Consider the following 27110-nt stretch of genomic DNA (forward strand, 5'->3'; position numbering starts at 1 on the left):
AGTCAGTTCTTACGGTAGATGCTCATTAAAGCACTGAAAAATGAATCAAGGCATGAAGGCTGGAGAGATGGGAACTTCACCTATCTTCAGAATCAACAGCTCTATGCATGTGATAATCAATTTAGAATATATTTGAAGATGACACCTGAGTTGTGTGTTAGCTACATAAACAGGGATGGGGAGGACCAGAATTTATGAAGTGACTGCTGGGTACCAGGACTTTTATGGTATGACATGTTGCTCTCATACCCTAATAAATACCATTGTTCCTATTCTCAAGTGGAGATACTGAGGCCCAGAATTGTTTAGAAATTTTCCCCAAGTTCAGACACTGATGGTTGGTTAAAGAGAGGACCAAACTCAGTTCCATTTCACCTCATGTGGTAGCATAAACACAAGAAATCCCCTCCAATTGTACTATAAGAATGAGAAATTGTCTAGCGTTTGGCTATGTAAGAAACCAGTTCAAAATACAGTAATAATCCTGAGGTCACCTTTTAGTGACACAGCCTGTCACCCTGTCATTCACTGGGTTAGCATTTTCTGGGTGAAGCCAGGACAGCCAACCAGCCCATCCTAAAGGAGACCAGTCCTGGGTGTTCATTGGAAGGACTGATGCTGAAGCTGAAACTCCAATACTTTGGTCACCTGATGCATAAAGCTGATTCATTAGAAAAGACTCTGATGCTGGGAAAGATTGAGGGCAGGAGGAGAAGGGGACGACAGAGGATGAGATGGTTGGATGGTATCACCGACTCAATGGACATGAGTTTGGGTAAATTCCGGGAGTTGGTGATGGACAGGGAGGCCTGGCGTGCTGCAGTCCGTGGGGTTGCAAAGAGTCGGACACGACTGAGCGATTGAACTGAACTGAACTGAACTGAGTGAATCCTTGGACCCATTTTCCCAAGAGGACATGGATTTCACGGTTACTATCACTGGTACTATTTTCTTGTTCTTCACGTGGTCAATCATCACTAATTGTGAAATGCTACCTGCTGACTTAGCAAACGTCTTCAAAAGTGGTATTGTGTGCTAATAGAACCTAACTATTAGAAGAGAGAGCGTGAAAGGCTTAGGGTCAATCCTGGAAGGAGGTGGAGGCGGATAAACCCAAGCCTGCCTTCATGAATCAAGGCGATAACAACTCCAGCAAAAATGAGAAACTCAGACATTAAGGCAGTTTGTTAGGCATTTACCACTTCATAGAGCTGATCATTATGAGGGAGTTTAACCAAGGGATATTATTCGTGAACGCTGTAGGGCCTGGGTGAGACAGGTAAGGAGAGCGCCGGCATTAAGCAGAGCGCCGCTCACCTCGGAGGGTTCACCCCTGGGCGCTTACAAGCTGAAGGCTCAGAAGAGCAGAGGGCAGCTGCCCTGAAACCCAAGCAGATACTTCAGAGGGACTGCTCCTTCAGATGTGCAAAATGCCAATTCTCACCTTTCCTCTTGCAGGCACCCCAATACTTTACCTTGTCAACACCTGTCACTATAATTGGCAGAGGTCATTACAAGGTCTTGTAGCTCCATCAGCCCATTAAGATAGTTAATACATCCTGGCATCTTAACAGTTGTTGGGCTTTCTGGTTTGGTTTTTTGTTTTGTTTTGATTTTTTTACTTCACTGTTTCAAGTTGTGAATAAACTCTACCAAAATCTAAATTCTTTGGATCTGCCGAGTGGGATAACATTTCAAGGCACATCTTCAGGCTTTATAGGGTGTGCAATTCATAAAACTCAAGTCACAACAAATGTCCCATTTCTTAAACAGCTGTCTACTCTCAGATCAAGGAGCTGGAAAGAGTCACGCAGCTAGAGGAAGGTGAAAACCGGAGTAGATACATATTTTCTCTAACTCAAGGCTGGTGAAATTAATGTAATCCTGGCTTCAGTGGACAGTTTCGATTGCTCACGCCCATGTCCTCAGAGACAGACACAAGCAGAGAGATTGAGTTTCTGGAAAGTGGAAAAAAAAAAATAGAAATTTGATTTTTGACAATACTCCTTGGAGAGAATTCACAAGTGTGCCTTCAACCAATAGTAGGTAGGTTTCTAGAAATCTCTGCATTGGGTAATTCATAGTAAAGACAGAGTAAAATCTATATATAAAAATGAAACTTGTTACTAATGGATGTCCTATCTAAGGACCAGCTAAAGGGAAATGTCATCTTGTCTGATCACTAAGGAGCTGGGAAGCAGTGAGGTTTATTTGTAAATTAACAATAACAATACTAGATGACACATATTTAAGTTCCACACAGTGTTCTAAGCACATTTAATCCTCTCAATCACCCAACGAGGTAGGTACTGCAATTATCCTCATTTTACAGGATAAACTTAGAAACAAAAGTTCAACAACGTGCCCACGGTCACACACCTGACGAGCGCTGACACAGGCCGCCTGGCTCCACAGCCCAGACTCTTACCCAATAAACGCTGCAAGTTCTTGTATTTAAACAACCGTATATTTTTTAATATAAGAAACTTTATCCAAAGTTTGAGAATGTGAGAGATGGAAGAAAAGAAATAGAACTGTGCTACAAACCGCCCATAATTGATTGGATGCTATATTTTCTTCAACAATTTCTTATTGCTTTCTCTCCATCTTGCCTGTTGCATGGACTATGTCTTATTTATTTTTGTCTTCCACAATTACTTATAAAACAGATATTATGTTTCCCATTCAATTAGTATCTATAATAAATTGTTCACAACAATCTTTAAATACATTCTTACCTGATTATTTAAAAAGAAAGCAAAACTTTTAATGATCTCTTTTGTTTTGTCCAGTTTCTCTTTCCACATGGTGATCATTAGCTACAGCCTCTTTATTTAAAAATTTTAAAACCTCCTTTTCAGAATTACTTTATTGAAAATATTGCTTCCTTAATAAAAAAATCTAGTCACCAGCATCAATTCTTAATCACTTCAATGTTCACTGCACTTTATTCATTTATTACTTTATCTTTATCTTCAAGGCTTAGTTAGCACTAATCATTTTCCCTGAAATTTCCTATTCTTGAATTTTTATATTGTCTCACTTCTTAGTCATCTAGAAGCCATATCTTTGCAATTTTTACAGAAAATACTCTTAGTTGTTCTATTTTCTGATACTTTGCCGATTTTAAAATGTTCTTCTGTTGTTTTTACACGTAAGGCAATAATTAGGTAGGCATAAACTTGCAGAATCAAACTTGTTTCTATAAAATTGTGTAGAAATTGACCAATGGTCTTAAAAAGTTCTTGTTCTAAATAAGAAATATGAAGGTAATCTACAAGTGTGTGTGTGTGTGTGTGTGTATAATGTATTCTTAGATACTTGAAGGAATTTTGTTTGTCCTAAAATTTAAAAATTAACCAGCCTATGACCAGACATTTATCTCCATTCCTTAATTTTGCCCAAAAGAAACCTTACAATATCATTATAGTTTTTATATAGAGAAAATGTTCTTCAGTTATAACTTTTTTACTTCTGATCCACTTGCTTTATTTTCAAGGAAACATGCATTATTTTATTCACGAATTTAAGAAATATTTATATAACACTAATAGTATATACTGTGTATTAACTGCTCTGTTAGGGGTAGGGTTACAATAAGATGTTTATTGCTCTCAAGAAGCTTACATTCTAAGTCAGAGCTCCATAATTTCCCATTTTTCTCTTCTCCTTTGAACTTTTATTCATTTTCTTTGGATGTTTAGACTAGTTACGGTTTTTCTTCTGTATCCCTTATTTCCACTTTTGCAAAACAGAAATTTCATCTAATGAATTTTTTATTTGATCACAATCTATTCTTATTTTTACCTGTTTAATTAAAAACAATACAGTCTGTCCTGCTATACTATTATAATTGCATTCCTAAGAAGACTTGTATTATCAAAAGACTATTATAAAAACAGTTATTTCAAGGAGAAAAGGGACTAGGGGCTGAACAGTTTCAAATGCACAAAAATAAGATAATTTTTACCACAGTAATGTCAATAAGTGTGCTTTTATATCTCTGTTTTTAACTCAAATTATGATTAATAAATTTTTCTTTCAAAATCAGTAAATACAGTTCTCAACATTACTGACCAAGTAATGTTAGATTTACAATGTAAAGTAAGACCACATTTTAGATAAGAGGTTTCTAGGACCATGAAATAAATTGTTACAGTTTGCAACTATCCGAGGTGAGGAAAGAACTATAACAGCAATTGAACAATGAGCCATTCAAACAAATCTAATCCAATTATTTGTATGGAATAATTTGCTTCCACAGGTATAACTCAGGTTCTAAATATGCCATCTGTTAAAACTAACAATGGCCAGTAAAATGCAAAGTAAAGTGAAGTCGCTCAGTCGTGTCCAACTCTCTGTGACCCCATGGACTGTAGCCTACCAGGTTCCTCCATCCATGGGATTTTCCAGGCAAGAATACTGGAGTGGGGTGCCATTTCCTTTTCCAGAGGATCTTCCTGACTCAGGGATCGAACCCAGGTCTCCCGCATGGTAGGCAGACGCTTTACCATCTGAGCCAAGTGGTTTTCCCTTGGAAAAATGCAAAGATTATCTTAATCTATTAGTGGTGTTATTTCCAATTCCACCTACAGAGGAAAAGCTCCCGTGCCTTCAGCGTACTCCCATGCAATTCCCCGTCTCCTATAAGCCGACAGAGTCAACTGTTAGCACTTACAAAGAAAACAAAGGAGAAAACAAAAAAGAACGAAGGAGCACATATGGGGATGCTCAGATATTTCAAGTCATTCATGCACAAGGCCCAAGAAGTCATCGAAGGGGAGTCCTGTGTTTGACCATTAAAATGCAATTCTGCCCAGGAGTAACTTTTACTCTGCTAGCGTAGGAAACTCCCAAAGTATGCCAGGGCAGGCAACACAGAAGGCCCAGAAACAGCTTACAGTAGGAATGTGACAAAGTAGACTCTTCACTCCTTCCAATATCTGGAATACACTTCTCTCTCATATTTTTATTGTTGATGCACAAAATTCTTTTGCAGATGGTTTTAAAGCCTTTAAAAAAGTAATTTGCTGGAGGAGTGTCTTCATATATTGCAACTCATTCGGTGTCTTCACAGAAGTCCCCCAAATTGGAATCTTAAAATATGCATATTGGGATGAAAAAAAAATCCAGCTTAAAAACAGTTTCGTTAAATGTCTGTTTTTCTAATCCAATGAATGATTTAAAAAATTAACTTCATTGTTTTTTAATTTACCATCTGTTAACTCAATAAATATGAATTCTTAAAGTTAACCTAATTGTCTTGAAATTTGCTGTTTTTGAAGCTGATTAAAGTTATTTAAATTAATTTTATTGCATATCCAGACTAGAACAAAGCATGTCTGCATTTGGATAGATCTTGGCTAATAATTCAAAAATAAATTTGCCCATTTAAAAAATAAACTAATTTCGTTTATGGTCTTTAATATGTATCAGTCAACTGATAGAAATGCAGAGATGCTGAGATTAGATAACCAAAGAGACAGTATATCAACACATTAAAACTTGCAGTCCTTAAAAACTGACCAAGTACAAACTTCATCTACTCTGACTCCAGTGCTGTAACGAGGGAATGTCAAGTGAACAGCATCTGAAATGCAGTTTCTTTTCACCCTGCCGCCTCAGAGACGAAAAGAGCTGCTGTGTTTCCTTAAATACAGTCCTTTGGTCAGTTTGTTGGACCAGGGGTGGTCATGGCCCCAGGTGCAGCAAGCAGACTCTTCCCTGAGAACTGTGGGAGACAGAAAGGCAGTCCTGTCTCTGGGTGGCTCTGCTGGGATATCCAAGGCTCAGTAACAACCTGCAACCATGCTCAGCTACATAAGCAGGAGAGGAGCAGCGGGACAGCCACAGGAAGAAAGACAAAGAGGAGGTTTGGAGAAAGGAGACTGATGGCCGCCCTTCAGTGCTTCAGCACTTCCTGTCCTGGTGGCCCCATCACACCCCTGACTCTGGATCTCATGAAAAGCCCCAGAGGGCTTTTCCATTTTCCGCTCAAGCTCAGAGTCTGTTCTAGCATTTACAAGTCAAACCAGTTTGAACCAAGGCACGAGAGAGGACATCCTCTTGACGGCGACGCTTGCTTAATCATGGATTCCCAGGCTTTCCGTGCAGTTCAGTCGCTCAGTCGTGTCCGACTCTGCGACCCCATGGACCCCAGCACGCCAGGCCTCCCTGTCCATCACCAACTCCCAGAGTGTACTCAAACTCATGTCCATTGAGTCGGTGATGCCATCCAACCATCTTATCCTATGTCGCCCCCTTCTCCTCCCACCTTCAATCTTTCCCAGCATCAGGGTCTTTTCCAATGAGTCAGTTCTTTGCATCAGGTGGCCAAAGTATTGGAGTCTCAGCTTCAATATTAGTCCTTCCAATGAATATTCGGGAGTGATTTCCTTTAGGATGGACTGGTTGGATCTCCTTGCATTCCAAGGGACTCTCAAGAGTCTTCTCCAACACCACAGTTCAAAAGCATCAATTCTTCGGTACTCAGCTTTCTTTATAGTCCAACTCTCACATCCATACGTGACTACTGGAAAAACCATAGCCTTGACTAGAGGGACCTTTGCTGGCAAAGTAATGTCTCTGCTTTTTAACATGCTGCCTAGGTTGGTCATAACTTTTCTTCCAAGGAGTGTCTTTTAATTTCATGGCTGCAGTCACCATCTTCAGTGATTTTGGAGCCCCCCCAGAATAGTCTGCCACTGTTTCCACCATTTCTCCATCATTTGCCATGAAGTGATGGGACCGGATGTCATGATCTTCGTTTTCTGAATGTTGAGCTTTAAGCCAAGTTTTTCACTCTCCTCTTTCACTTTCATCAAGAGGCTCTTTAGTTCTTCTTCACTTTCTGCCATAAGGGTGGTGTCATCTGCATATCTGAAGTTATTGACATTTCTCCCAGCAGTCATGATTCCAGCTTGTGCTTCTTCCAGCCCAGTGTTTCTCATGATGTACTCTGCATATAAGTTAAATAAGCAGGGTGACAATATACAGCCTTGACAGACTCCTTTTCCTATTTGGAACCAGTCTGTTGTTCCATGTCCAGTTCTAACTGTTGCTTCCTGACCTGCATACAGATTTTTGAGGCTTTAGTCGTTCCCTTTTCTTTAATGAGGAGAATTTTTAATATGTAATTTATCTAGTTTTTTTCTTTATGATTATCATTTTTCAGGCTTTTTTAAGCAAACTTGGTCTATGTTCAATGTATGCTTTAAAACATAAAGCTCTAAAAGTTCAGGGTTTCAGCTTCCACATTTACAGCTGTAATTCGTTGCTGATGTGCTGCTGCGTATGGTGTGAGGCAGGGATCAAGGGCTTGTAGTTTGCTTTCCCTGTGGATGTCTAGTCATTCTAGTACCACAGGTTGGAAACACTTCCTCTGGCACAATGGGCTGCTTTGGAGAAGATGAAACCAGGAAGGGAGGGCATGGAGAGACCATCTGAACCTGAATTAATGACAATACTGAAGTGAAGAGGTAGACTTCGCTTATTTTACTCATCTTACTGAGTTTAAGAAAACACAGTAGTCTCTTCACTTAAGAAATTAATGTATAGAACAGTCTTTTGGACCCTGTGGGAGAGGGAGAGGGTGGGATGATTTGGGAGAATGGCATTGAAACATGTATAATATCATATATGAAATGAGTTGCCAGTCCAGGTTTGATGCACGATACTGGATGCTTGGGGCTGGTGCACTGGGACGACCCAGAGGGATGGTATGGGGAGGGAGGAGGGAGAAGGGTTCAGGATGGGGAACACATGTATACCTGTGGCGGATTCATGTTGATATATGGCAAAACCAATACAATATTGTAAAGTTAAAAAATAAAAAATACAAAAAAAAAAAAAAAAACTACTCAGAAAAAAACAGAAAGAAAGAAATGAATGGGCTGACAGTCCATTCATTAGAATTCCCTTCTGCCATGAACTTGCACATAATCCACCTGAAACGTGTCCGATGGCCAGGAGTTAGCTCAGCTTTCTGCCCTATGTTGTTGGCAGCGTATCCTTCTGCATTGTGGGTATAGCGTGCATCCCTTAGTGTTCCAGACAGTAACTGAGATCGAGAGGAGGACTGTACCCGTTAGGTGGGATAGACTGTATCTGCCCAAGAGTATTGAGTAAAAGCAAACTGAAAACCAGGTCCAAGTAGGAGTAAACTGCTGGTCCTGCTTGTTCATTTGCTCTGTCCCACTTTTTTGCAACATCACTGGGGCTTTTATTGTCCTTTCAGTTGGATAAATCAACACCTAAGTTATCTTAGAATAATTACTCAGATCTTAATAACCTTAATGTGTTAGAAAGGACCCCAAACTATGAATGATTCTCAAAATCCATTGATTTGCAATATGCAAGTCACAGGTGAGTTGCATATAAATCATCCTTGTGGAACACATAGAAAATGTTTAATATCAGCCAAAAACACTGGAGATCAAACCAGTCAATCCTAAAGGAAATCAGTCCTGAATATTCATTGGAAGGACAGATGCTGAAGCTGAAACTCCAACACTTTGGCCACCTGATGGGAAGAAATGACTCACTGGAAAAGACCCTGATACTGGGAAAGACTGAAGGCAGGAGGAGAAGGGGACGACAGAGGATGAGATGGTTGGATGGCATCACTGACTCAATGGACATGAATTTGAGCAAACTTCGGGAGATAGTGAAGGACAGGCAAGCCTGGCATGCTGCAATCCATGGGGTTGCAAAGAGTCGGACATGACTGAGCTACTGAACTGAACTGAAAAACACTGGGGTAAGTGGATGAGGCAACTGGGTCAGGGACTGTAATAACCCAAGCCTTTCCCAGGCCCTGTTGGATCTCCTGGAAAGCTGAAGGCCTCAATGTATCGACACATATGTTGTCCGTCTGTAACACAGCAGTTGGCTCATTCTCATCTGCTGCTGCTGCTGCTAAGTCACTTCAGTCCTGTCCGACTCTGTGTGACCCCATAGATAGCAGCTCACCAGGCTCCTCTGTCCAGGGGATTCTCTAGGCAAGGACACTGGAGTGGGTTGCCATTTCCTTCTCCATCATTCTCATCTAAGTGCTTTCAAAAAATGTAAGGTAGTGGCTGGAAATCTACAGTTCTGGTCAATTTGCATCCATTTTTCCTGTTTCTGGAAACATAATCCCATTTATCTTGGAGAATCATATCTCCTTAACTGCAGACTACTTGATTTGGGTAGGATGGCTACATTCATGAATCCAAGGTGGGCATTTGACCCAAGACTAGTGAGTCAGAGTACCACAGCCCCTGACCAGGGTGATGAGTCCAGGTCTGGGTATAGGATTTAAGTTGATCCAGTCACAACCAGGTATAATTCTTTAGCTCGAAACTTTGAGAAAGAGGGAAGCTCTTTGGGCTGGGGTTCCTGTGTCAGAAGAATAGAAGCCTGGAAGGGTAGCTTGCTCCAGTGAAGGGACAATCCGACCGAGAATCAAGTTAAAACAGAAGAAAGCAGAACCAAGAGATAGTTGGTGACACTGTTTGAGCAGCTGGATCTACCTATGCCAAAAGCAGTCCTCACACAGCATTTTCAGCGTGTGGGTGCGAGTGAGAATGTGTATGTACCAGGGAGAGTAAACAAGGAAGTAGGCACCTCAGTTTTGGGTTGCATTTTCCCCCTTACAGCCCTCATTTCTCAAATCCGTGGGGATTGCTGGATCCCAGCTTGTTTCTACTGAACCTGAATGCCTGGACTTAGAGCCGAGGAACCTGCATTGCAATGAGCATTCTAGCTAATTCCTGAACACACTCAAGTTTGAGATCTGCTGTTCCAATTTTATGGCTTAGGAAATTGAGATAATGAAGATTAGGTGTCCATCACAAGCTCTTTCAACAGCACGTGTTTATTCTAGGTATGTGGGAATGACAGTTGGGAAGACATCCACCAACGAGCTGATGAGTTACAGAACCAGAACTAGAATTCTGTTCCTGGTGACCTGACCTTCCCAAGCTTCTGCTTTAATACATTTCTTCCTGACTTTTCATCCAAACTGTGAACGCTGACTAATGGCAAAGATTCTGCATTTGGGCAGCATTCACGGCATATAAAAATAGGTATTCTAACCACCTTGAGGTAAATGCTGCTAGGTGGACGGTCTGAAATTTGCAAATGTTTCCATCAAAGCAATGGAGGATACAGAGCAGCAGAAAGAAACAAAGGCAGTCCCCACGCAGGTCCCACCCCTCCCTGTCCAAGTCTCAAAGACACTTCTTTTCCTTAAAAATGCATGCAAAACGTTGTATTCAGTTCCAGGGTATGTAACAGAAAAAGAATTTCTTCCAAAATATTTAAGTAAAAAAATAAATATTCCAGAAGCAGTGGCCATCATTATTCCGGGGCTTTGTTTACCCCTGGCACACCAGCAAGTCACCCAGGAGGGACTTGCTCCTACCCCACTTACATTCCAGTCAATTCATTTTTATTTTTCTTTAAACCCCAGGATTTCTTTTCTACTAGAATTATTCATAATGAAAACATTAACAAAAGAAGCAATTGTGAGCCTTTATTGAGTACCAGCTGTGTTGAAACACTGGGCATATACTTACCAGAGGAGGTGGTTAAAATGATTATTTCCATCACAAGGATAAGAAAGTTGAGGCAGAATATTAGGAGACTTGCTCTAGGTCATACAGGTAGTTGAACCAGGATTAGAATCTAGGTAGTCAGACACCCAAGGCTCAGTTCAGTTCAGTCGCTCAGTTGTGTCTGACTCTTTGTGACCCCATGGGCTGCAGCACGCCAGGCTTCCCTATCCATCACCAACTCCCAGAGCTTGAACTCATGAACATCTAGTCAGTGATGCCATCCAACCATCTCATCCTCTGTTGTCCTCTTCTCCTCCTGCCCTCCATCTTTCCCAGCATCAGAGTCTTTTCCAATGAGTCAGTTCTTCACATCAGGTGGCCAAAGTATTGGAATTCCAGCTTCAACATCAGTTCTTCCAAAGAATATTTAGGACTGATCTTTAGGATGGACTGGTTGGATCTCCTGCAGTCCAAGGGACTATCAAGAGTCTTCTCCAACACCACAATTCAAAAGCATCAATTCTTCGGTGCTCAGCTTTCTTTATAGTCCAGCTCTCACATCCATACATGACTTCTGGAAAAACCACAGCCTTGACTAGATGGACCTTTGTTGGCCAAGTAATGTCTCTGTTTTTTAATACGCTGTCTAGGTTGGTCATAGCTTTTCTTCCAAGGAGCAAACATCTTTTCATTTCATGGCTGCAGTCACCATTTGCAGTGATTTTGGAGCCCAAGAAAATATAGTCTGTCACTGTTTCCATTGTTTCCCCATCTATTTGCCATGGTATGATGGGACCAGATGCCATAATCTTAGTGTTTGAATGTTGAGTTTTAAGACAGCTTTTCACTCTCCTCTTTCATGTTCATCAAGAGGCTGTTTAGCTCCTCTTCACTTTCTGTTCTGCCCATTGATTTATTCTGAAGTTTGCTGAAAATAGTATAGTTTGTTCATGCTGCTCCACTGTCTTCGAAACTCACAGAATATATAAAATAGGTGTGTTTTATCCTATAGAGATTAAACCTCAGGAAAGCTGAGCTAAAAAATGACAATTTGTAGAGCGAGTTGTTGAGAATTTAAAGATTTCATTTCCAGTGAACCGAGTGGCTTGGAGAATCTGGATGTGCCCAGGGGGACAGAACCTACAAGAAACCGCCACACCTTATGAAAAAATACCCAGTGATTCTAAGATTTTATAGGAGTTTATGGGAGAGTGTGGGGAGTTCTTTCAGACTGCTGACTGTGGAACGGCAGACAAGTATGGTTTCAAAGCAGGAGAGAAGCTGTGAGAAAGAAGAGTTCAGTGGACTCACGCTTTTTTAACTGAAAAATTAACAACATTGAGACAGTCTTAGGCATATGGGTAGGACAGACTGAGTTATAATATACTCTGGGGGATAGTAATAAGGAGCTTGGCTTTCACTAGAAACATACATAAGCTATCCAAATGGGTCTCTACAGTTTCACGGAGCCCGAGAGTCCAGTTGTAGGGCCTGGAATAAGATCCATCTGTTCAGCTGGCATTCCTTAAGAAGGTGGACAGATCAGAAAGCTCAGTCCTAGAGAGTAGATATTCTGACAGCTGCTGATCTTTGTGTCCTGCACTGAATGATTTGTGCATTAAAAAACAAACAGTAATATTTATCAGAGAGTGATACAGAAAAATTGTATCCAATCAAGAAAAGATCATGGTGCATCCACATTGCTGCAAGGGCATTACTCCATTCTTCTTCATGGCTGAGTAATATTCCACTGCTTACACATACCACATCTTCTTTATCCATCCATCTGTCAGAGAAAACTAAGTCAGGCAGAGAAAGACAAGTATGATATCACTCATATGTGAAGTTTTAAAAAAATGATATAAATGAACATGTTTCCAAACAGACATAGACACACAAATTTTGAAAATAAACTTACAGTTATCAAAAGGGAAATGGATGCAGCAAGGAGGAATAAGTTAGGAGCTTGGGATTAACACACACACTACTATATATAAAACAGACAACAACAAGGGCCTATTGTACAGCACAGGGAACTCTACTCAATATTCCATATAACCAATACGGGAAGTGAATCTGAAGAAGAATGAATATATGCATACGTGTAACTGAATTACTATGCTGTACGCCGAAAACCAACACGATGCTGAAAACAACGATATGCCAAGAAATTTTTTTAAGTCATTAAAATAAACCATCATTGTGGTCTTGAAAAACAAACAGTCTAGCAAAGGAAGGGCATAACATAAGGAGGACTCAAAACGTGTGTCCCTCCTCTGAACATTTCTTCTCTTTCGTTCATTAGTTTTGTAAATATTTATTGGGTCTCCCCCATGCATGGCCTTCCCAGGTGCTGCAGTGGTTAAAAATCTGCCTGCCAATGCAGGAGATGCAGGAGACACCAGTTCAGTCCCTGGGTTGGGAAGATCCCCTGGAGGAGGAAATGGCAACCCACTCTGGTATTCTTGCCTGGAGAATCTCAAGGACAGGGGAGCCTGGCGGGCTGCAGTCCACGGAGTCACAGTCTGACGTGACTTAGCAACTGAGCACGCATGTACCCTATATACTCGGAAGGTTGTGTCCTTATCAAGGGCTTTGCATCATCACTCAAATGGTTATGAAGTATCGGCTAGACTCTCCTGGCTCCAAGATTTTCCTGTCCACTCTGCCTCCAGAGGGATCCTTCTAGAGGGACCTGACGGTATTATCCTATCTTTATACGCTTTAATGACTCCCTGGCTCCTGCAGCAAGAGACATGCAACTGGGGATTCTTAAGCTGGTTTTGACCCATAGACATGTTTTCCCTCTATGTGTGTTCTTTAAAATGTGGATAAGTCCTCAACATGTAATGTTTTAATTTTTCATATAAATCTGAATCAGCAGCTTCTCTTTAAAAGTTGGAAGGTCTGACATCCGGCACCACTGGCCAAACTGACCACTACATTTAGACAAAGAACCTCTTCTCCTGCTTGCCACAGTCCCTAATGGCTTCAGCTCCACCTGCTTTGTTCATTTACATTCATGCTTGGACCAAGGGAGATGTAAGAGTTTGAAATCCCTTGAGGGATGGGATAATGTCTATGCAGAGTATGTCTCCGAGGATCTTCACAGCTTGAAGCTCTTTGGTTTCATCCTTTGTAAAGACCCCGTTCCAGCCACAGTGAATTCTCTGTAGTTCACTAAATGACAAGCTTTGTCATCCTCAGGCCCCTGACTCATGATGGACTCTCTGCTTCAACAACCCTCCCTCCAGCTTCCTTTCCTGCCTAAAGGAATCTCATTTATCCTCAAGACTTAGTCCAATGTCTCCGTGGAACGTTCCTCAATCCCACCAGAGAGTTATTTGCTTCTATCCTAGTGTTCCCACAGCACTAGGTGGCTCTATTACTATTGCAATTCTAATAGAAATCAAAATTCAAAATTCTATTTGTCCAGTTGGAAAATATATTTCTTGCAAAGGAGGACTCTATCCACTCCATAGGGCTTCCCAGGTGACTCAGGGGTAAAGAATCTACCTGCCAATGCAGGAGGCGCTGGTTCGATCCCTGGGTCAGGAAGATGCCCTGGAGAAGGAAATGGCAACCCATTCCAGTATTCTTGCCTGGGAAATCCCATGGACAGAGAAGCCTGGCGGGCTACAGCCCATGAGGTTGCAAAACAGTCAGACACGACTTAGCGACTAAACAACAACCACCCACCTCCATATCCCCAACTCTTCATATGGTGCCCGGCACCTGGTAGGCACACAGTGTTCACCGAATGCACAAAAAGCTGGATGAACGGATGCATGAATGGATACTTCCAGGAGAACGCTTTATCTGTGTCACAAGACTATGACATTTAAAATAAGGGAAGTCATGACTTGAAACCAAATTTCAAAGTTTGATAATGATCATGACATCTCCAGATAGCAGCTCTTAAAAGTTCCTGTTCATCGCAGCCTTTCAGGGAAAACAAGCCTTGAGACAATGAAATATAAACAACAGAAGTAAGTGCATTTTAAGTAAAAGAGACTTAAAATCAATAGGGCACCACGTCTCGGTGTGGAGGGGCGAATGATCATGCTGCATTCAGAGAGCTGACGGTGAAAGGACCCAGAGCGTGTCTCTTATTAGCTAGTGGTCTCTCTGGGAGCGCCTGCCCTGAGGAGCGGAACATCTGGGCCCCCGAGTGGCAGGAAGAAATCATTTATCTGGAGTGGGCATGTGGACACGAGCCGCCATGAGTAAAGCAGTCCTTAGAACTGTGCAGCACAGCTCTCCACTATGGAGCACAGACAGCAAGACAGACTGCCCTATCTGGTCTTGAGATGATTCCATGCAGCCACGTCGCTAGTCCTGGACAGTGAGTCGTGAGCCCAGAAGAGGTGTGCCTTGTGGCCGCAGCATTTAAATACCAGCATGAGACTCTCCAGGGTGATCTTCATTCTCCCAGAGCAACATTGTCGGCCTAGGACACGGAAGAGACCAGTCAACCTGCAGCAGACACATCACACACCAAGACAACTTGTGCCATCATGGTTACTAATTCTTGGGACTGTTTGTCACTCCAGCTAACACAGCCTATCCTGACTGATATGACAGATGGCTCTGGTTTGCAGCAAGTGGCAGAACTAAGACTGACAGCTGGACATTTTAGGAAGACTGATTCTCTGCAGTTTAAGAAAAAGATGTACAAAGTATATAAAGATGGAATGAACTACTTAGGTTATTGTTCATTCATACAGTGTACACTAAATTCTACCCTGGGTAAGTGTTCTATAGACAAAATCCTCATCTCTTTGGAGGTAAGGGGCAAGCTTCTTTTCACTCAAGATGTTTGTTTGGATGGCCCCGAAAGTTTTGACTCAACGAATTAACTCTAAAAATACCTGCCAACCTGGAACTTCAGGATGTCTATTTCCTCTGGTCTAAAAAAGAAAAAAAAAAAATCTATTTATTTAAAGTATTCCTTTGCCTCAAGCCATTTACTGACCCACTGAGTTGTCTGAATTTAATGTAATTTTCCCAGCAAATAAGTCCCTTGCAGGCCAATACTCTTATTCTTCCTTCGCATCTTTCTCATGCTATTTAGGACACAATAGTTTATTGTCTGTCCTCCTAGAAAATAGTCAGCATTTGACACTAGCTATTATTATTAACTGATTGATATGTTTCAGATATACTTGTCTTTCAACCATTTAAATTAGGTTTGGACTTGTTTAAAAAACAAAAACAAAACAAAACAAAAGAAACCAAGGAGCACAAATATATTACCCTAATAATTTTCAGGCAAAATGATTCTTCCTTCTGAAAAAAAAACAAAAAACAAAAAAAACCCTTAGCCCTGTACTATCGAATTTGTGGCCAATTACAATATTTCATTAACTTCTTAATTGGGTAAGTGTTTAATGTATTCCTACTATGTGCCAGGGGGAAAGGTTTACATAAGAGTTTACAAGATATGTTATTTCATGTACTGTACCCATTGTTACACAATTCTATGTTGTAATAGTGCCTATGAGTTCTCTGTATAAGACTATTTGCAAGGGGAAAAACAAATTCAAAAAGTTGGAGCAAAACATTCCCTTGGTTTACCACCTTAAATTCTGAGGGTGTGGTGAATGACTTGGGGTAGTAGATGAGTAATGTAAAAGTATGTAAGGGAGAAGAAACAACCTTTTTTTTCAATATTTCCATTTCTGCTAAGCTTCATTTCAGGCTTTCAGAATTGGAGAATCAGCTGCCTGCTATAAGAAATTGCTAATAAGCAGCAATTAAAGACTGAGAATTTATTCTTTCCATTCCAAACCTGATGTCATCCCCAGATGGAGATATTGGTACTAGTTAGGCTATTCAGCATTTTGGTAAATGAAGGCAGAAGGATTTAGTGTCTTTTGGATCCTGTGGAGGCAGAAAAGTGGTCCAGGAAGAAACACTTGTGTTTGATTTTGTTTTGCCCACTGGGATCATTTACACCTTTTTGCTTTGCTTTAGAACCAGGAGCTGAGGTGGGCACCTGTGTCTTAAAAAGCAAGGTGCCAGTTCTCTAAAAGAACACTAATTCATGAACTTTCTACATTCTTCCGTCTTTGCGATTGCCGACTCTGCATAAAATGACAATCAACTGAAAAAGACGGATCAATTCCAGTGAATTCAACACCCATTAATAGAAAAGAATGGGCATATCAGAAGCCAGGGTGAAGACAAGCGCTGCTCTCCTTTTATTTAGAAAAACCACACAGAAATACAGCACAGTCGATGTGCTGTTACCAGGACTTGAAAGTAGATTCAACCACCGTGTAAAAGATAAAGCAAGCCGGCAAGGACATCAGGATTTTCCCAGGGTGCCTTATTCATAGACATCTGACAGAAGAGGACCTCACAGAGCTTTGAGGAAAAGCTGAGTTCTCAGCCCACAGCCACTTTCCAGGAACTTCCCTGCAAACAGTGCTCTGTACTGGCGGGACGGAGATCTGAGCCTTCTGCCTCCTGCTCCCGGAGCTTCCCTCGAAGCACAGTTATTTACGGGGGCTTCATGAGAGAGCCAGCCGTAAGTGAACGAACTCAAGAAAGTGCAGCTTCTAAAAAATACACCGCGGCGCCTCTGCGGTGCTTACTGTTACAAACTGACGTTTGACAGTTCAAGCCACAAACTTAACTACACACACACACACACACACACACACACACACACAGAAAAACACCTCGTTTCCCCAATTTCCTTAACTTTGAGTAAACAGGAGTCATTTTCTGTGGTCATACTCCTTGCGAATTTCCCAAAGACAAAACGACACAAAAGACCTGTGAGCTCCCTTAGGAAAAGAGGACAAACCGAGTTCCCGTTTCTCCTCAGCCCGGGGTCCTCGGTCACCCAGCCCCCCGAGGCCTGTGGCGTCTCAGTCCCCTCTGGAAAGGTCCCCTCGCCCCGCTCCCCGAGTCCCCAGTCATTTCAGCCTCCTGACTTGCCCTTTGTGCTCCCTGCTCTGTGGAGCGAGTGGACCTCAGTTTAGGCGTCTTTGGCCAATGGGGTGAAAAGCAGGAGCGCTGCCCCGGGAGGACATTCAATGAACGAGGAGTGGCGGCGGGGGAGGGGGTCTGCAGGAGGACCCCGACTCGCCCGCCACGTGCTCCGCGGAGGGGGCGCCGCGCTCCCGGATGGGGCGCTGCGGGCCGAGGGTGGGGCGCGGGGAGGGGAGCGGAGCCGCCTGGCGGGCAAGGAGGCCCTCTAGGAGGGATCGTCTCCACCGAGCGCCGCGGAGGGGAGAGCCGGTCCTGCGCCCCGGGCGGGGGGCGAGCCTCCGCCCACCGGCCGGCCTGGGTGGGGGCGCGGCGCGGGGGTCCTCTGCCCTGACTTCCTCCTCCGCTGGCACTCAGCCACAGTCACCCCCGGAGCCCCCCCGTACCCCCCAAAAGCCCAGCCAAACAGCGAACCGCGGGAGGAAGCCGCCGGCTGCAGGAGGCGGGGGGCCCGGGAGAGGCGAGGGGCCGGGCTGGCGGCGCCCAGGGCCGCGCCGCGCCCCCCGCGCGCCCACACTTACCCTCGCGCCCGGGTGGTCGCGGCTCCGGCGCCCGTCTCGGCGCGCGCCCCTGGCCGCCCGCTGCACCCCGGGCCCGGCCGGCGCGCGCGGGGAGGGAGCCGGGAGCGGCGCGCGGCGGCGGCGGCGGCGGCGGCTAGGGCTCCGGCGCGCCCTGCGGGCGGGCGGCCGCCGAGGCTCCGCCGCCAGGGGGAGAACCGGGCGGGAGCCGCGGCGGCGGCGGCGGCGGCGCGCGGGTCCGCCGAGCCCCGGGCGCAGCGTGCCCGGCCCGGGGCTGCGGCTGGATGCGCGCCCGGGCGGCTGCGGGCTCCCGCGGGGGGCGCCCCGGTGCCTCCAGACCGCGGGCGCCGCCGCCCCCGCCCCCTCCCCCCGGCCGCACCCCCTCCCCCTTCCTTCCCCCGGCCCCGCGCGCTCGCGCGCTCGCTCCGCGCCTCGCTCTCCCCTTTAAACGCCCACTCCGGATGGGAAAAGAAGACAACTTGCAGTCAAGTTGCAATTAACTTCCGCGGCGGCCGCAGCCCGGGCGGCGGCGGCACTGGAGGCCGAGCCCGCCGCCTCTGGAGCCCGACGCCGGCGCGCCCCCCGCCGCCCCCGGCGCCCCAGCCTGAGTGAGTGCCGCTTCCCTCCCCGCCCTCGCTCCTTTCTCTCTCTTTTTTTTTTTTGGCCCTATTCGTGCTCTTTTCCCTCGGTCTCTGCTTTGCTCGGAAGCGATCCAAACTTCACCGCGGGACCCGCACGCGGGGCGCCTCGTGGGGGTCGCCCGGCCACAGGGGTCCCCGAGGCCCTCCTCCCGCGCGCGGCGGGATCCGGAGGGACGGCCGGGGGCCGGGGAGGGGAGGGGGCGCCCAGGCCGGGGCCGCAGGGGGCTCACTCGCCCTCCCTCGGGGTGTGGACGCGCGCACACACCTGCCCCGACAGACTACGGCTGAACGAACGCCTCCGGGCCCGCCGTGGGACCCTCTTTGGCAAGAGAAAAGGGGACTCGGGAAGCGCGCCGGGAGCTCGCGGGGACCCGCTGTGTGCGCCCCGGAGCCGGCTTGGCCGCGCGGCGCCCGGCGCGGAGCGGGAAGGTCCCGTCGGCCGGCCGCGTGGATCAGGCTCAGCATCCGTCCCGGCCCGCGCGCCCGCCGGGGGCGGCGAGGGGGGCGCGGGAAGTTTGCGGCAACTTCTCCAGCCCGGAGCCGCTCGGCGCCGGGGCGCTCAACTTGGAGCCGGGAGTTGGAAAGCGGCGGCGCCCGGCGTGTCGAGCCCTCGCCGGCGGTAGGCAGGTGGGTCCTGACCGGCTCCCGGGGCGAACGCGGGCGGGGCTGGGGGTCGGGCTGAGGGCCGCAGGGCGCGCCGCCCCACACCCCCGAGGGCCGGGACCGCACCGGGGCGGCCTGCGGTCCGCGCCGAGTCTCCCCCCGCGGCCGCGGCCCGGGCGCCGCGGCCTTCGCGGGGCGCTCCGCCGCCCAGGCTCCGGGGCTGGCGGGGCGCGGGTTTGCACAACCTCGGGGAGAGGGCAGGGCTGGCCGGCGGCTGCTCCGGGCAGTGACAGGCGCGTGCCGGGACCCGGGAGACCCACTGGGCTGGACGCCCGGGCGCCCCCAGAAGCCACGGAGAGGGTCTCGGGGCTCTTGCTAGACGTTTCGGCCCGGATCGCCACTAGAGCGTAGCACCTTTCACTTCTAAGTGTCAACCTCATGATCGCCTCTCAGAGCGCCCTGGTTGGCAACTTGGACCCTGGCGAACTTTCTCCGCAGCATTCCGGATTTTCAGGCAAACGCTGGGAGTCTTGGACTCCACATGGTTGTAAGGAGACCGAGAAAAGCGAAAGACGAAACAAGTCCTAGTCTCAGGAGAGAACCTTTCTGCCCCTACTGGCTGGGGTTCCCTCCTGGGAGGCCAGGGGACCTTACTTTCCCAAGAGGACAGAGAAGGGGTTAGGACCGAGGAACACGCGACTGCTGGGGTCAGGATTTGTCCCAAGCAGGTCCCGAAATCCAGTGTTTGTGCTGCCGACAGTCATTCATGCCGCTGAAATTTTATTGAAATTTACACCCAATCTAAAGTGAATTTTTCTGAGATATCGGGAATTAAGATTTATTCTGCAGTCAAACGTAGCTTGGGAAAAAAAGAAAAAGATGAGACAGCCAAGGTTGAGGTGTTTGCTCTAAAAATCTTTAATCTGTGTGGTACTCTGCTATGATTTAGCAGCAGTCCTTTATTTCTTTTGCATATTATTTTAGTAGAACAGGAGTACGTTCATATACTGACTGCTCCAGTCTGCTGGCAAACATTAGCATTCAGGCTTACATTTTTGACAAATGTGCAGACAGGAATAGCATGAATAGGCATCTTAAATATTAACAACCTAAGCATCTGTTGTGAAACAAATTTAATATATTTACTCTGTTTTTCTCACATTGTTAGAAAAGGTTATAATAAGTGCATAATTTCAACTTTAGTTAGCAGAAGTAACTGGCTGTATCTTTCACTACCTCTCCAAGTGTTTAACACAATCAGCAGACATAAATACTGTAATTAACTTGGTTAGGCACATTATTAAATACACTTTAAACGATGTGAATAGTATATAAAATGTAACAGTAGCGAAATATGTATCCTATTTGTGTACATTTTAAATGACTATGCATTTTATAAATATACCAGGCATGTTTATTCTTCATCTCCATTTGACACTTATTACTTTATATTTTTCCTAATGGAAACAATATTTTAAATGTAGAGTTGTTCAGTCATATGTAATACATAATATGTAAACAGTAGCTATAAAATACAAAGCATTGTTAAATTTGAGCATGGCTACATTGTAACAAGATTATACAGGAGAAATAAAAATCCCTGCTCAATTTTGTATTCCTTTCTGAATAATGAATACACATGATGGATGAGAAAAGAACAGATAGGGATTTCCCTCCTGAAGTACTAGTGCCTTAAAATGTGTGGGGGGAGGGGGCAGGGGGCAGAGGGGGACAAGGGGGAGAAGCAGGGGAAAGATCAGCAGAGAAAGCAGACTTAAAGAACTTCCAAAAGTCTGAATAGTTATTTCCAGAATCAATGCATTCTTCATTTTCCCACAAGCTGAAATATGTAATAAATAATAGTTCTTTGTATGTAAAAGTATTCCAAAGGAATGCCTTTTGTTCAGTTGTTGTAATAAATTAATATATTCTTTGGTTGATAATCTACAAAAGTAGTTCTTTTGTCTCACAGCATCTTAAATGAGAACAGCAACAAAATGAATGTTGGTTTATTTCTGCACAGAAGTCTGCTGCCAGCTATAGGAACCTGCGATTGAATAAGATGATGTGCTGAGTGATGGTTCAGCAAGTCTGCATTAAATTAGCAAAAAGGGAAATATCTGGGGGAGATCTTCAGTGATTTTTGTTCGTGTGATAGGTTGAGGATCCTAAATTAGGCCTAAAAGGTCAGGTGACAAGCACCTGTTCCTCATTATTGTTAAAACCTTTTGGTTACAAACACTGTTAAGCTAAACACAACATGGATATACAGCAGGAACTCTGTACAGCACTCTGGTGGTTTTTCATCCGCTATGGAAATTTCCAAAAGGGCCATACACAGACATGCCCTTCACACAAACACCTCTTCTTCTAAGACGTGTTGTCTCGGATGACTCTTGTATCATTTTCATGCTTGAGACTGATGGAGTATGTAAATGCATGTGACTGACTCTGCCTGAGCCTGTTGTAGTCAAGTGCAGATCTAGTCAAAATATTATTTTTTCAACCCCCTCTTATTCCTTTACAGTCCACTGATTAATGATCAGAGTTTGCTCAGGTTTTAAATAGAAACCTCCCCAAATTGCCTTTTATGCTTTTTAGATAAGGTGAGTTCCCACTGTAAATGATGCCAGGAAATATTTTGCTTGGTGCTTGTACAGAACAGGAGTTGCTCCATGCTGACAGAGCTTTGTGGTGTATGGAGAAGGAGAAGAAAAGCGCATTTGACATGAGTGCTGTTTGGGTGGGTATCATCACTTGCTCTCCAAACTTGCCACTTCTCTCAAGGGAGTTCAGTAGTATTTTGATTAGAATTAAGGCATGTGATTGGATTTTTATGAATGGTTTGCCATTAGATATTTCAGAGAGCAGAATAAGCATCCATAGTGAACAGACCTCAGTAGCACAAGGTTGCAAAGTATAAAAGGTGCCAGTTGCTTTTAATTATCAAAGGAGGAGGATTTTGAGTAAATTCGGTAACCGTGATGATTAAATTCTCTATTTAAATATGCTCTTTGTCTTTTTTTGGTTTGGTGTAGTTTCTGCTTATTAAGTAGTCATTTTTAGCATTTGTGATCAGATTACAGAACCGTCATCCCTCTTGCTTTTCCAGTTGATTTGGTTTGCAAACTCCAAAACTCTGGGATGCTTTTAACAAATTGGTTTACATTTTGACAGAACAGAGTTAAGTTAATTAATAGATCAGGCACGGAAAAGCCTCCATGTAGGGTGTATTTTCTGGTAAAATGAAAGTTATGTTTCAGCACGATGAGCATCAGGCTTCAGTAATCTGTTCCTCGTGTGGAATGAACACTTCCTACTTCGAGCTAGCAGGCACCTACTGTTTATTTACGCTGCATTAAACTGACAGCTCAGCAATCAGAGGAAAAATATTACTTACCTTCCTGAAGTAAATACCAGTTTATAGGTTAGTGCACGTATTTATATTCCTGTCACCACTAAATAATGGCCCTGTCTCCACTTTAATATCTACCTGTACTCTAATCCAGGGCTTTAGACTCTTCCTGGTTGGGGGTAGGGGTCGAGAAGAGTTTTCTTATCATTTCCCAGTGGCTAAACTTTAAAAAAAAAAAGTTATTTCATCTTCTCATTTCTGTCCTGCAAGAATCAGTTGAAACAGATATTATACATGTTTACTTTACATACCTCAACTGTTACATCCAAATCCCAAAAGAATCCGCATGCCACTTAAAATAGTCATCTTAGAGCAACCTCAGGACAAATATGTTCAAACACATTCAAGTGTATGTTTGCTAAATTAAACTCTCTACAAAGTTCCAAAGAGATAACTTCAACTATTTGATTACTTAGATAATAGCTTTGATAAAATGTCTTCTCTCCCAAGCCTTAGATGGAATGCTTCAGTTTTTAATGGAGATCTGCAAATATGAATATAAAGTGAGACACACTGATGGATGGATGGATTGGTACAGTTAACTTTCCTCTGAAAATATTCTTGCCTCCTTCATCTTTTTGTTTAAGCAGCCAACCTTGGATTTCAACTTTTTTACAATACTAAATTCAGGGATCTTTTCTTTTAAATTGGAAGCCCATTCTCTTTGGAGACCCCTGGAAACATCAAAATACAGTTAAAGTTGAGCTCCAAAACTTGTAATTAATTTGAGAAAATGCTTGTTATCTAGGACATCCTGTAAGTAGCTCTAACACTCAGCCTGTCCACCCAGTTGTCAGCCTCTAATCACGTACTCCATTGACATCAGAGCAGAATGTGGTCTTAATGCAGCATATAAATCAAATCTGTTACACAAGGTTCTTCTCCTTCCCTCCCAAAGAAAAAGTGTCTTCTATGGTAATTTATATATCGTTCCTAAGTGCTATTCTCAATGGTAAGTCTATTTCAACTTGATGTCTTCATAGAGTGTGATCAACACATTAACACACATTATTTAGTACTTTTGAACTTATGCCAATGGTACCTTTTGCTGTTTATTTTTTAAAGTCTTTTTTAAGATCAGATATTTCATTTCAGAGTAAATAGATACAGATTGTGTGTATATATATTCAGGGTGAGATTTAGTAGCTTAGCGTTTCTCCAGCATATTGGCCTATTTTTATGCTTTGAAGTTATTCTGTATCTCTTCCACAGTTGTTGCTGTCTGAAGGTTCGTAAATAGAAATTCTCATCACCTCTTTCAATGGACTTTCAAGGATGTAATTTGGTTTATGTGGCAATCCCAGCTTAGTTATGAGACATGAAAATCAGTTAACCAGTATCCCAGCATTTATGTGCCTAGATTTGGCTGACATTTATTCAGTCCAGTTATTTGATATTTGGTAGTGAAGTGTCTTGTAATCAAACATTAAGAGTTGGTTCAGTTTTCCAGTGGAGAAACGGTCTTGCTGGATAAAACCTTTAACTGTGCAGTATTTTATTGCACTAATCACTCATTTGAGAGCCCGCTTATCGTGACATGAATTTTTGCTGCACCTCAGGGGTGCAGGTCCCCCAAATGAAGCTGAGATGCTTGCAGAAGGAGCAGATGGCAGGCTGCACCTGGCCCTGCCTCTGTTAGGGTGCTGTGGACCTGCTGCAACACCCCCCACCCCTGCCCCCCGCACCTCCCGCCGACCTCTTCTCCCAGGTGTGCAGGAAATGGAGGGCGTTGTACCCGGTGAAGTGGGTGGACTCTACCCAGAGCTATGACCTGATTTGTGACGTACCCTCAGAACTGCAGTAATGGTCCAGCTGCTTTGCAGGCAACTGGTATCCACCTCATTTGGGGATGCTTCTGCCTTGCTAGCTGTGCCAGAGACAACTTCGTCATTGTCACCTCGTCAAAGACTCCTTCTTGAGAGCTCTCCTGGAGGGCTAGATTCTGAGAGCAGCCTCTGGTATTTGGAGGGTAAGTGCCAGAAAAGTTCCTATTAGTTCCATGTGGGGACTCAGGGGCTCCAGCCCCTGGGAGAGACCGGGACTGAGTGTCCAGGGGAGGTCTCCATGTCTGGATGTTGCTATTTCTTGGTGAGGTGATTTGGAACCAGAGAGCAGCAGAAATTCTGCAGCGTGCGTGCTACTCTGGGTGGTGAGAGGTGGTGGAGAGCTCCCAGGAGAAATTACTACATCTTCCTTTCTTGAGATATTTAAAGAAAAGGTACTCAGTAATCTGTGAGAGGGGCAACTCTCTAGATGCAGTTTTCCAGGAAGCTGGGCAGAGTAGGGTGGATTGCTAGAGGTTCTTTTCTAGTCTTACTCAATGGTTTCTGATATGCCGTTAAGAGCCTGCAAACGATAATTTGGCCTTTTAACGTTTACAGTGTTAAGGACTTTAAGGTAAAAGAGGTTGTCTGTTATAAATATTTTATTGTAATAATTATTATAAATAAAATACAACCTAGTATATGCAGATATCTTTTGAAATAGAGATAGTCCTGAATATGGTGTCTCCATAATTAGCTGTTTGATGTTGAATGCAATTGAGTTTTCCTGATCCAGTGAACCAGACAATGGAAATCATTGGGGATTAACAGCAGGGCTATGTAATGATTCTTGATATAGCAAACCTTTCTTTCCTTGTTCACTGATAAAAATATTGTATCAGTAAATAAAGCACTCAATTCAAATGCTTACAATTTTAAATTTTAAAAGGACATCCAGAATTGATGAAATAATCCAAGTGTTTCTCATTGTATTTTCGCCAACTGAAATGATACCTAGACGTTCTTTCTAATAGATTTCTCCAGACTGTGAGAGGAATAATATTTTAATAACTATGCTTTAAGTTTCTTTTTCTTAGAGGTGGGCTTGCTTTGGGGTGGTGTAAGAAGACTCAAAACCAATTTAGAACATTATCTTATAAGTTTAAAAATGACAGCCTTACTTTGCAAGGAGTCATTGTATTTTAATAATACTGTACACTTATTAGTGTTATTGGAGCAGTAGACAGTTAATTACAGCCTTTTCTGAGACATGTTAACTGTATATTAACAGTCATGTTAAAAAAGAATGATGTATACTGTTACATACAAGCTGCTGCTTGCTAGACTCTTTTCAAAATAGTCTTTCAGAATGTATGGAGTCAGATTTTGGGTCCACAATTATCAGAATGTTTTCTAATAAAGTAACTTAATTTTAAACTTTTCACTGGGATGTAAGAGTTTTAATTTTCTTTTTTCCCCTTTCTCTATATTAGCATTGACTTGAGCACTTTTGCTAGTAGGTTCAGAAATCAGTGTCCCTCAGCAGTTTAGCCTTCCCACACTGTAGTTTGAGATGCCTACATTTTTGTTCTGTGATGACTTTGGCCAATATAAGCCATTCAAAGCTTATTGAGTTGATTCTCTTTACAGCATCTTTTTAGTCACTATTTCTTGAGCCAGGCTGTGCTGTCTTACAATTCTGTAAAGCATGATATGTACGATACATGAGAGCAGTTGATCACAGCAGTGGTTCTAAGACTACTTTGTTTTCCAGATCTAAAGCCTGGGTTTTAGCCTTGGCTTCTGGCATGGCAAACGATGGGTGACTGCTACTAGTGAGGCTGAAAGCTGGACTGAGCCTGCCTTAGACATCTCTCAGACTGGTGGACTCTTTGAACTCTCAGCTAATCTGGATATGTTGACCTTGTAACCTTGTAATACAGCGCTTAAAAATGTACTGAGTTTCCCACTTTATGAATTTTTAGGTGCTGCTGCCTCTATTCCAACAAGTTATTCAACTACAAAAAACAAAAAAATCAGTGTAAGGTACATGTCTGTGTTACAGAAAATAGTAACTTCACATTCTGTTTTGCATAGAGAGCACTCATTAAAGATCTGCTAAATTAATAACAGAATAGTGCGTTTAGCTTGTGCCGATATGGTTTAGTGGGAAAAGGCTTCTCTCTCCAGTCTTCTCTTTTCACTGGGGTTGTCTGCACACTTCATCTGCACATGTGCCAGTGTTCTGGATAACTGAGTGGTTTTCTCCTCTCTCTGCTGTGCCCTTTTTAGACAGTAGAACCAGGGTCTGTTTCCTCCTCTTCGACCTTGAGGATGGGCCAGGGTCTCTGTCAAGGCTTTTGGTCCTTTGGTGTGGGGTGGTGCTCACAACCTGCTCTGTCGTCCCTGGAGTCAGGCTACCAGGTGAAGGTCCTTCTGATCTTCTGGGGCCAAAAATCCTGTGTGCGCAGCAGCCCACGTCTGACTGGCCTCTATTCTTTCCTACGACGGTGATGTTTTCCAGGACCTCTCTGGATGCATATCAGCCATGATTAATTGCATAACAGATATTTTTCTATCCACTTATATATAAAATGGATTTTTATATCCATTGTGTAACACTGTTTTGAGAT

At 43.9% G+C, this 27110-nt stretch overlaps 2 protein-coding genes across 2 annotated transcripts in view; one reads left to right on the forward strand and one right to left on the reverse strand.

Moving 5' to 3' along the window:
- Positions 1–9835: 9835 nt before the first annotated feature.
- Positions 9836–20063, reverse strand: LOC147378844 (uncharacterized). Its single transcript, XM_086415019.1, has 5 exons — positions 19954–20063; positions 19787–19883; positions 18962–19674; positions 15410–15448; positions 9836–14988 (listed from the first exon to the last, which is right to left on the reverse strand). The coding sequence occupies exons 1-5, from the start codon at positions 20061–20063 to the stop codon at positions 14928–14930; spliced, it is 1020 nt and encodes a 339-aa protein (XP_086271145.1). The 3' UTR covers positions 9836–14927.
- The window catches only part of SATB1 (SATB homeobox 1), a 100003-nt gene continuing 91402 nt past the window's right edge, over positions 18510–27110 (forward strand). Inside the window, exon 1 of the mRNA XM_086416067.1 lies at positions 18510–18663. The gene's annotated coding sequence lies outside the window, so the exon portion shown is untranslated. The remainder of the gene's footprint in view (positions 18664–27110) is intronic.

This window comes from Bos grunniens, chromosome 1 (assembly GCF_055505025.1).
Source record: "Bos grunniens cultivar Pamir isolate PY7600 chromosome 1, Bosgru_T2T1.0, whole genome shotgun sequence".
NCBI lineage: Eukaryota > Metazoa > Chordata > Mammalia > Artiodactyla > Bovidae > Bos > Bos grunniens.